General features: G+C 41.9%; 1 protein-coding gene across 3 annotated transcripts in view; it reads right to left on the bottom strand.

Moving 5' to 3' along the window:
• bbs2 (Bardet-Biedl syndrome 2) overlaps window positions 1-12,107 on the bottom strand; it is a 168,084-nt gene that overhangs the window by 116,119 nt on the left and 39,858 nt on the right. For all 3 annotated transcript variants that reach the window (XM_059992559.1, XM_059992557.1, XM_059992558.1), the window contains exons 5-6: window positions 1,695-1,757; window positions 1,004-1,081 (exon numbers count right to left, since the gene is read on the bottom strand). In XM_059992559.1, coding sequence (XP_059848542.1) covers window positions 1,004-1,081; window positions 1,695-1,757 — 141 coding nt within the window. The remainder of the gene's footprint in view (window positions 1-1,003; window positions 1,082-1,694; window positions 1,758-12,107) is intronic.

Genomic DNA, 12,107 nt, shown 5'->3' with positions numbered 1-12,107 from the left:
CCCTTCCCACCGATTCCCTCCTGGCACTTATCCTTATAAGTGGAACAAGTGCTACAGCTGCCCTTACACTTCCTCCCTCACCACCATTCAGGGCCCCAGACAGTCCTTCCAGGTGAGGCGACACTTCACCTGTGAGTTGGCTGATGTGATATACTGCATCCAGTGCTCCCGGTATGGCCTTCTATATATTGGTGAGACCTGACGCAGACTGGGAGACTGTTTCGCTGAACACCTACGCTCTGTCCGCCAGAGAAAGCAGGACCTCCCAGTGGCCACACATTTTAATTACACATCCCATTCTGATATGTCTATCCATGGCCTCCTCTACTGTCAAGATAAAGCCACACTCAGGTTGGAGGAACACCACCTGATATTCTGTCTGGGTAGCCTCCAACCTAATGGCATTAACATTGATTTCTCTAACTTCCGTTAATGCCGCTCCTCTCCTTCTTACCACATCCCTTATTTATTTATTTATTTATTTATTAATTATTCCCTTCCTCCCCTTTTGTCTCTCTCTCTCTCTCTGCCCCTCCCACAATCACTCCTTGCCTGTTCTCCATCTCCCTCTGGTGCTCACCTCCCCCTTTCTCCCCAGGCCTCCCGTCCCATGATCTTTTCCCTTCTCCAGCTCTGTATCTCTTTTGCCAATCAACTTTCAGCCTCTTAGCTTTATCCCTCCCCCTCCTGCCTTCTCCTATCATTTTGGATTTCCCTCTCCCCCTCCCACTTTAATACCTCTTACTATCTTTTCTTTCAGTTAGTCCTGACGAAGGGTCTCAGCCCGAAATGTCGACTGTACTTCTTCCTATAGATGCTGCCTGGCCTACTGCGGTCCATCAGCATTTTGTGTGTTGCTAAAATAACTTTGTGATACCCATGTGTATCCAGTTGAAGAAAAGCTCAACATTGCTGCAGAATTCACTGAACTATTTGAAGTTTTCAATACTAATTATTGATTCAGATCTATTGTTAAGAGCACTGAAGACAGATTGCTTCTTACTTCTGTCTCTGACATTTCTGCCATAATTTCATCATCTTTGAAAACTCTGATGTCAAAGTCCTCTGAACCAGCCAGAAGCTGTTAAAAAAACAAAAACAACATTAAATACACTGTTAGGAAGTACAATCTATTTCTTAGCATGCTGGAAACAAACCAGTTGTTCTAATTTGAGCTTGCATGGTCTTATTGTTTATTTGGGCACCATGATAACATAGTGGTTAACGCAATGCTATTACAGCTCTGGACGTTTCAGACTTCAATTCCGGAGCCGTTTTGTAAGGAGTCTCTGTACGTCCTCCCTAAAGAATATGTGGGTATTTGCTGGGTGCTCCGGTTTCCTACTGTCGTCCAAAGGTGTACCAGGTAGATTAATTGGGCATTGTAAATTATCCTGTGATTAGGTTGGGTTTAACCAGGGCTGTGGGGTTTTTGGGGTGGCCATGGCTCTAAGGGCTGGAAGGGTCAATTTGGTGCTTTATCAATAAATAATCAAGGGCACTGTTGAGGTTTGGGACAATCAGGAATAATTGAAAGTTAACATAAGCATTCATGCATAAACACTTCCAAAGCGAATACACACATCTTCAGTCTTTAAGTCAATAAATGATGATTAAGATTAGGAATATTCTAGAAATCTCTATTTTTCCCCCTCAGTTGAGAATTATATTTTTGAAAGATGATACAGGCTCACCTCCTTCTTCCCATCACCATCAAAATCACAGAGAGCCAGCGATCGTACATTATCCCCAGTGACCTGTGTAAAATACAAGCATTTCAATCTGTACTGTTTCAAGTATTTGTGTTAACTTTGTTTAATTAATACTTGAGACTTGCAGTCTGCAATTTTGGCAAGTATTATATGGACATGGTTTACATGCATTTCACACTCTGAGGCATAGAACATTGGCAATCTACAGGGACCATTACTTCCAATTTTAACAGCAATGCAGTGAAGACTTAGAAAATTTCAACAGTAAAAATATTACACCTCAGACTAATTGTATGTGCTCTGTGGGTGGACTCATTTTCATTTAACATGCGATGTGGTGACTACGCATGTATAAATTCCAATAAGTCTCTTTGAATTCATACTAGGGGAGGTTATTCCCCTGCTGTGTGTAGAAAATTATTCACTCAATGAAAATTATTCATGTTAGCACATCAATGGATTTACAAGAGATCACTCCTATGTTTGTTGGTGAGAAGAGCTTCAAAAATCTCCACAAGCTGACAACACTCAGGGTCTTTGGGAAAGGACTGGTTATTACATCAAATGAAGAGACTCATAATTCATAGAAACATAGAATTCTTATGGTGATGAAGGAGCTCAAATACCAAATCCAATTGGAATAATACAGTCAGTCCCATTCCCCAGTTTAAATTTCTTTTTGAAGGATGTCAGGGTCGGCAGTGAGGGACAGGTCAGTGTTCAGGTCACTGCTCAGTGAGGTTTAATTTCTACGTTGAACTGAGGCTGTGCCCTGCAACCAACAGGCTCCTGAATTGGCCATGACTGCCTTCATTAAAGGCTGTGAACTCACTTTTGTGAACTTCAGTTCTGAATATGATTTGCTTATTCTTATTATTTGCATGATTTATTTTTTTCTGCACACTGCTCTATAATGGTCATTTTTTAATGTGTTCTATTGGGATTATTTGATTTGTGGCAGCCTGTAAAGAGATGAATCTCAAAATTGTACATAGTAAACATACTTTGGTAATAAATGTACTTTGAACTTTAAGCACTGAATTCAAGATCCAAAAATAACCTGCAGCTTTTATCGAAAACTTTAAAATGTGTCTCTTTCTTCTTCTCTAAATTATTAACAAATGGAAACAACTTCTACCTACCTTTTCCAAAACCAGACACAATCTTGAACAATTCTATCAAATCTCTCAATGGATTTTCTTCAAGGAAAGTAACAACAGCTTCACATATTTAATTTTTCAGGGAATTCTACACCCTTAAATCACCACAGTTACTCTTTTTATAGTACCTCAGGACTTGTACAATGATTCTACAGTTGGATGATCACAACTGGATGCAATACTCCAACTACGGCTAATTTTAATATTTTACAAAGGTCCAATATAACTTCAGTAGAATATGGAAGAAATGCTCAAAAGCACAACAGATTCTACAGATGCTGGAAATCCTGAGCAACACACACAAAATGCTGCAGCAATTCAGCAAGTCAGGCAGCATCTATGGAGGGGAATAAACAGTTAATTTATGGAGCTGAAACTCTTCATCAAGATTAAAGATTCAATGTTATTTTCAGTACACAAGTGTAAAGGAGAATGAAATAGTTTTTACTCCAGATCTGATACAGCACAAAAACAATATGGTAAGAACACAATAATATAAAATGTACAGTAAGTGTAGACACATAAGATAGCTTATATACATAGACTGATTGTATGTCCTTAAAGTGACACTAGGCACAGGAGCGTCTGTACCCAAGATGACTCTGACTGGAAATGATAAAGCAGTGGTGGCTGGGAGTGTGGAGGGGTGGGTCAGTGAGTGGAGGTGTTGATCAGCCTTACTGCTTGGGAAAGTAACTGTTTACGAGTCTGGTGGTTCTGCTATGGTTGCTACATAGCCTCCTTCCTGATGGGAGTAGGACAATCAGTCCATGCAAAAGGTGGGTGGGATCCTTCGTGATGCTACTGGCCGTTTTTTGACACCTCTCTGTATATACACATGCTTTGATGGTGGGTAGGCTAGTGCTGGTGATGCACTGGGTCATTTTGATTACCCATTGTAAAGCTTTCTCATCTCCCACAGTGCAGTTTCTGTACTATGCAGGGATGCAGCATGTTAGGATGCTCTCTACTGCCCATCTGTGGAAGGATGTGAATAGGGTAGACATGTAGAGGCATTGGTGAGTTTTCCAGATTGTGTAGGATGTGTTACGGGACCATGAGGGGTTGGGCAAGATGAGCACTCACATGGATTTGAAATCAATGTTCATGCCATCAGGTCAGAGGTTATCCAGACAGAATATGAGGAGTTACCCTTCCGATCAGAGTATGGCCTCATCGTGGCAGCAGCCCTCTACATATTAGTATGGGAATGGGAGGTTGAATTGAAATGAGCAGCCATTGGGACACAGACAAAATGAAGGTGCTTGATGAAGCACCTTCTATGTCTGGTCACACGGATGTAGGAAACCATGGCTGGAGCACCGGATACAACAGATAACCCTGAAACACTCACAGGTGAAGTGCCACCTTACCTGAAAGGACTGTTTAGGGCCCTGAATGATGGTACAGGAGGTGCTGTAGGGAGGTGTAACAGTTGTCCCGTTTGCAGGCCAAGGAGGAAGATTAGTGCAGAGTTGATGAGTGGTTAAGGGTATCTTATAGAGAGCAATCCTCATGGGAAGTGGGCAGGGGGGTGGGGGAAGAGAAAGATGTGCTTAGTGGTAGGATCTCATTGTAAGTGGTGGAAGTTATAGAGAATGATATGCCGGTAGAAATTCTCAGCAGGTCAAGCAGCTACCTGACCCAATGAGTATTTACAGCATGATCTTTTTTTTGTTTCAGACTTCCAGTATCTGCAATTTTTATTTTCACTTGACATAACTTCTCTCATTTGTACACTCATGTCTAAAATCATCAACATGCATAAAGTGTCCAAGCGCCATCTACTAGGAAATCTTCCAATCTGAAAAATTACTGTTTCCTACCACTCTGTGTTTAAGCCAATTTCCTATTCATGCTGTTTACTGTCTTATAATTTGATAGGCATCAATTTTGCTAACCACAATAATGTGGGACTTTATTAGTCCACGTGTGCAACATCTACATTTCTATCAATCTTCTCTGTTCACAAATTTTTAAAAAATCAGGTGAGATAACACTGATCTGCTTTTAATAATTCCATGCGAACTTCATCAACTCAAACTTTTCTAAGTGCCTCTTATTGTCTTCCCCAATTATTGTTTCTAAAAATTACCAAAGACTGAGATTCAATTAACAGTTCTGTAGTTTCCTGGGATCTCTCTATACATGCCTTTTTAAACATCGTTATACTTTTGCCATTTTTGAGTTCTGGGTACCCGGGGGGGGATTAGAAACCATCAGCAATTCATTCTGCAACCTCCAACCACCAAGGATGCAACTATCCAAACCAATGACTTTAAATATTGCCATCCTTTGCAGAACCACCTCTGTATCAGTAAACTTTATACCTCCATTCTTTTGAGAATACAACAGCATGTCTTCCCTTGGAAAAATACAATAGAAAATAGCATACCGAAATGCAGAAATTCTTTTCTTCATTCCTGATCAGCCACACCTGTCCTATTCTCCTTACTTACTATTCTCCTACTATACGTCTACCCAGCGAAGACTTTTTGATTCTCTATATTAACCATCATTAGCTACAGTCATCTTCTTTTCCCACTTACTTTTCTGTTTGCCATATTCAGCTCTAGAATCACTCACCTAATATATCAAACACCTTTACTGTTTTCTTTTATCATCTTCCATATACCGTGTCTTCAATTCTGTGGCACAGTGCAGTAATTTAGATATTCTTAATTCAGGGTGTATATTTAATGACTCACAGGAGCTGATGGAACAACAGCAGAGCAGCTATCTTTATTTTTGCACAGGAAGGAATAGGCCTAATCATTATAAACAAAATCAAATCTAATCAAAAACAAATCTAATCAGTGAACAGTTGAAGGGATTGTCCCAAGAGGAGCCAGGTCAGTCCAGAAGCATGTACATATTGTCAGAGTCATGGTGGAAAGGTCATAGGAGAATGAGTTGGGGGAAAAAGGTTATTGGTCAAGACGTTCTTCAAAAAAAAGGGTAATTTTGTTATAAGGCAACAATTGCTTGATTTTGTCAGCCCAAACTTGATTGGCAGCTAAATAAATTTTGAAGCAAATTTAGTATATTTCAATGGAAACATTTAACTGTAGGATCCACTTTATGAAAACATTTCCATGCCAAGCAAAATTCTTTGGTGTAATATCCTTTATAACTGCAGTTATAATCAAAAAATCTCATCATTACATCCAGAGTATACATTATGCTGCTACTTAGATTTCAATGTTTTCACTGTCTCTGTGCCTTTTAAAAAGTTAAAACACAATGTGTTCAGGCAATAAATAACAGTTAATTACAGAAATAAACAAAATTCCTCCCAAAACTGTGGTGATGCAAAAACCCGCTTAACCTTCAGCAAGAAAAAAAAACTCAAATCATCAGTGGTTATGAAGGAACAGTAATGCTTTTGGCACAGACAACTAAAAAAAATACTCAAAATAATTACATATATTTCATCTGGCTATCAAGCTTGACCATATCAATGCTTTTATTTGAAAAATACACCTGCATGTATGTCAGTTAATTTATAGAATCTGTTGAAGAATCAAGTTTGATTTTCCATGAGGGTTTAAATCATTTCCTGAAGTGGAATACAACCAGACATGTTTTTCAATCCATTTACTTTACACCTAGAATTATAGAACATTACAGCACAGAAACATGCCTTTTGGCCCTTCTTGGCTGTGCCGAACCATTTTTCTGCCTAGTCCCACTGACCTGCACCTGGACCATATCCCTCTCCATACACCTCTCATCCATGTATCTGCCCAAGTTTTTCTTAAATGTTAAAAGTGAGCCCGCTTTTACCACGTCATCTGACAGTTCATTCCACACTCCCACTACTCTGTGTGAAGAAGCCCCCCCCCCCCCCCAATGTTCCCTTTAAATTTTTCCCTCTTCACCCTTAACCCATGTCCTCTGGATTTTTTCTCCCATAACCTCAGTGGAAAAAGCCTGCTTGCAGGCTCTATCTACACCCATCATAATTTTATATACCTCTATCAAATCTCCCCTCATTCTTCTATGCTCCAGGGAATAAAGTCCTAACCTTAAGTCCAACCTTTCTCTGTAACTCAGTTTCTCAAGTCCCAGCAACATCCTTGTAAACTTTCTCTGCACTCTTTCAACCTTATTAATATCCTTCCTGTAATTTGGTGACCAAATTTGCACACAATACTCCACCAATGCCTTGTACAACCTCAGCATAACATTCCAACTCTTATACTCAATACTTTGATTTATAAAGGCCAATGTACCAAAAGCTCTCCTTACTACCCTATCTACCTGTGATGCCACTTTCAGGGAATTTGTATCTGTATTCCCAGATCCCTCTGTTCTACTGCACTCCTCAGTGCCCTACTATTTACCTTGTATGTTCTACCTTGGTTTTTCCTTCCAAAGTGCAATATCTCACACTTGTCTGTATTAAACTCCATCTGCCATTTTTCAGCCCATTTTTCCAGTTGGTCCAGATCCCTCTGCAAGCTTTGAAAACATTCCTCACTGTCCACTACACCTCCAATCTTTGTATCATCAGCAAATTTGCTGATCTAATTTACCACATTATCATCCAGATCATTGATCTCTGTGGCACACCACTAGTCACAGGCCTCCACTCAGAGAAGCAATCTTCCACTACCACTCTCTGACTTCTCCCATTAAGCCAATGTCTAATCCAATTTAATACCTCGCCATGTATATCTAGTGACTGAATCTTCCTAACTAACCTCCCATGCGGGACCTCATCAAATGCCTTACTGAGGTACATGTAGACAGTATCCACTGCCTTCTCTTCATCTACTTTCCTTGTAACCTCCTCGAAAAACTCTAGATTTGTTAAACATGACCTACCACGCACAAAGCCGTGTTGACTCCCTAATAAGTCCCTGTCTATCTAAATACTTGTAGATCCTATCTCTTAGTACTCCTTCCAATAATTTATCTGCTACTGACGTCAAACTTACCGGCCTATAATTTCCCGGTTTAATTTTTGAGCCTTTTTTAAACAACTGAACAACATCAGCTATCCTCCAATCCTCTGGCACCTCACATGTAGATACCGACATTTTAAATATATCTGCCAGGGCCCCTGCAATTTCAACACTAGTCTCCTTCAAGGTCCGAGCGAATACCGTCAGGTCTTGGGGATTTATCTACTCTGATTTGCCTCAAGATAGCAAGCACCTCCTTCTCTTCAATCTATATGGGTTCCATGACCTCACTACTTATTTGCCTTATTTCCATTGACTCCATGCCAGTTTCCTGAGTAAATACAGACGCAAAAAAACTATTTAAGATCTCCCCCATTTCTTTTGGTTCCATATATAGCCAACCACTCTAGCCAACAATAAGAGGACCAATTACTATCCTTTTGCTCTTAATATACCTGTAGAAGCTCTTTGGATTAACCTTCACCCTGACTGCCAAAGCTACCTCATGTCTTCTCTTAGCCCTCCTGATTTCTTTAAGTATTTTTTTGCACATTTTATACTCCTCAAGTATCTTATTTGCTCCCTGTTTTATATACATGTCATACATCTTTCTCTCCTTCTTTATCAGTTTCAATATCCCTAGAGAACCGGTTTCTTATTCTTATACACTTTGCCTTTAATCCTGATAGGAACATACAAACTTTGCACTCTCAAGATTTCTCCTTTGAAGGCCTCCCACTTACCAACGACATCCTTGCCAGAGAACAACCTGTCCCAAAAAAACACCAGTCACTAACAGTGCCTTGTACGTCCTTGTAGAAATCATTGATGTAGTTGACAAACAGCGATGGTCCCGGTACTGAATCCCAGAGAACGTCACAAGAGACAGGCTTCCAGTCTGAGAAATGAACTCCCACCCTCACCCTCTGCCTCTATCACGTCTGAAACATTGGAACCCTGGAACATTAAGCTGCCAGTCCTGCCCCTCCTGTAGCCAAGTTTCACTAATGGCTACATTGTCATAATTCCACGTGTCAATCCATGCTCTCAGCTCGTCAGCCTTCCCACAATACTCCTCGCATTGAAATAGACACACCTCAGAGGATTATTACCACCACACACAACCTTTCTACTTGTGACTTTGCATGAACTTTTAACATCATTTATTTTCAGCCCTGCTCCACTATCTACTCTAGCACACTGGTTCCCATCTCCCTGCAAATCTAGTTAAAACCCCACCCCCCCAATAACACTAACAAACCTCCCTGCAAGGATATTGGACCCCTGTAGTTCAGGTGTAACCTGTCTCTCTTGTACAGGTCCCACCTGCCCCAGAAGAGGTCCCAATGATCCTGAAATCTGAAATCCTGCCCCATACACCAGTTCCTCAGCCACGTGTTCATCCTCCAGAGCATCCTATTCTTACCTTCACAGGCATGTGGCACAGGTAGCAATCCTGAGATTACCACCCTTGAGGTCCTGCTTTTTAACTTCCTACCAAGCTCTCTACACTCACTCTCCAGGACTTCCTCATTCTTTCTTCCTACGTCATTGGTACCAATGTGTACCACGAAATCTGGCTGCTCACCCTCCCATTGCAGAATGCTGGCACCCAGGAGGCAACAAACAATCCGGGAGTCTCTTGTCATGACCGCAGAACCTCCTGTCCATACCTCTAACTATCGAGTCCCCTATCACTACCGCTCTCCTCTTCTTCCCCCCCCCCCCCCTTCTGCACTGCAGAACCAGACTCAGTGCCAGAGATCCGGCTGCCGCAGCTTGTCCCAGGTAAGTTATCCCTCTCCACGGTATCTAAATTGGTATACTTGTTGTTGAGGGGAATGGCCACAGGGGAGCCCTGTTCTGCCTGCCCTTTCCCCTTCCCTCGCCTGACGGTAACCTGTGTGCTGCTCCTTCGGTGTAACTACCTCCCTGAAACTACTAACTATTAACTCCTCATTCGCCCAAATGATCCAGAGGTCATCCAGCTCTTGATCCAGTTCCCTAACGCGGTTTGTTAGGAGCTGCAGCTGGATGCACTTCTTGAAGGTGTCATTGTCAGGGACACCAAAGGTTCCCTTACTTCCCACATCCTGCAAGAGGAGCATAACAACATCCTACTGTCGCCTCTGCCTATTCATGACAAAGCCTGTTGAGCCAACGCTGTCCCACTCTGACTCAGTCCACTCCGATGATGGCCGCTGTATGTGGCGGTCTTTTTTTAAAGCTTTGGCGCGCTACATCACGCGCCTGCGCAGTCTAGCCTCTTTTCCCCGATCAGTAAAAAAAAAGGCTTCTCTCCGAGATGTCTTTAGTTCTTCACTCTCAGCCTCTTGCTTCGATTTTAAAAAAAACTACCTAGAAAGATTTATCAACTGTTTTAATCTCTGCAACTCCTGCTTCATGAAGGATAATGAAAAATAAATACATCTAAAACAGCACACAAAATGCTGGAAGAACTCAGTGAGTCAGGCATCAGTTGAGGGAAATGGATAGTTGACATTTTAGGTCAAGACCCTTCACCAGGACTGTTTTTTTTTAAAGAAAGGGAAGAAGCCAAAAATAAAAAGATGGGTGGAAAAGGTAGAACAAGATCTGGCAGGTGAAAGGTGGAATTGATAAAGGGCTGAAGAAGGTGAAATCTGACAGGAGAGAATAATGGACCAAGGAAAGGATATGAGGAGGGGAAGCAGAGGGAGGAATGTGCAGGTGATGTCCTGATAGGGCAAGGGAGGGGAAAGAGTGATAGGGTCGGTGGGATGAGGGAATAACAGGGGAGTGGTTACCAGAAGTTAGAGAAAATTATATTCATGCCTTCAGGTTGGAATATGAGGTGTTGGTTCCCTAATCTGTGTGTAGCATCAACTTGGCAGTAGAAAAGGCCATGGACAGACATGTTGCTGTGGAAATGGGAAGTGAAATTAAAATGGCTGGCTACCGGGAGATCTTGGCTGTTATGGCAGATGGAGCAATCTTTCAATCTACATTGGGTGTCTCTGATATATGAGGCTACAACAGGAGAACTGAATGCATTAAGTTCACATATGAAGGGTTTCACATGTGAAGAATGGCCTCACCTGGAAGGACTGTTTAGGTGAGCATGGTGCAGCTCTATTGTGTGTTCATAGGTGACTGCTAAATCCAAGTTGTGAGAGACAGAGAAGTCCACAACAGGACATGAAAACTATGTTGGATCTGGAAGTGGAGCCACTGCTGTTGCTTTCCTTCTTTGTCAAAAAGTGATTAGTATTGCCCGGTGTCTCTCTAGGTTGTTAAGAGCGGCCCTAACCAAGGCTTGCCTGTCACTTCGGTCTTACGCACTGTGTTCCAGCCATTTTGGTACAAGCTCAGCATGTGTAATGTTAGTTTTCACATAGTCTTTGGACCTCTCATGAGGCCTGTCTCAATTCCTTTTACCCAGCAAAAACTCACCATTTAATAGCTATTCAGGGATTCAGGAATCTTTCAGACACATGACATACTCTGGCTACTGAAGCAGTGCTTTTACAATCATGGTCTCAACACTTGAGGCCCCTGCCCTGTTGAGGACCTCTAGATTTGTGACTCGGTCCTGCCAACAAATGCCAATGATTGAATACAGACTACACATATGGAATCCTTCTAGATTGAGGTGTCTTCTGTATATGGTCCAGGTTTCACACCAATACAGGAGACTGCTGAGGACAACAGCTTTGTCCATCTTTAGTTTTGTGGACAGACAGATGTTGTTCTGGTTTAATCGCAGTCAACCAAGGCTCTGGCTGGCCTTGCAAATCCTGGTGCCGAATTCGGTCTAGTCAGCCATCACTACAAATAACACTGCTGAGAAACTTGAATTCCTCCTCATTTCTCAGTCTTGTTCCCTCGATAGAGATACAGGGGGTAGTAGCGGCTGATCGAAGACAAGCTTGAAATAGGACTTCAGTTTTGCTTAGCCTTAAAGTAAGACCAAACAGCTGCAAGGCTTCAGCAAATTTGTTGAGAATAAGCTGAAGATCAAACTCAGTGTGAGCCATCAGAGCACAGACATCAGCACAGGGGGCTTCTAGGATGAGTTTTTTGACTACCTTTGTTTTGGCACACTGACAACACAGGTCGAAGAATGATCCATTAAGTCTGTACTTCCAGTAGACACTACATTTGAGGTTTTTGATTGAATGGTTCAGCACATATGTGGTGTCTAGGTGGGTGGGGTTTTGTGTGTGTCCATGTCAGTCAGTCATGGAGAGAGTGAGTTCCACTGCAGAAAGCAGAGAGGGAGGGAAGCAGAAAATGTGCCTGGTGATAGGATCCCTTTGCAGATGGCAGAAAAGGCAGAGGATGAT

The sequence above is a fragment of the Hypanus sabinus genome, chromosome 17 (assembly GCF_030144855.1).
Source record: "Hypanus sabinus isolate sHypSab1 chromosome 17, sHypSab1.hap1, whole genome shotgun sequence".
Classification (NCBI taxonomy): Eukaryota; Metazoa; Chordata; class Chondrichthyes; order Myliobatiformes; family Dasyatidae; genus Hypanus; species Hypanus sabinus.
Note: the sequence above shows the minus strand (reverse complement) of the source record. Positions and strands in the feature narration are given on the sequence as shown.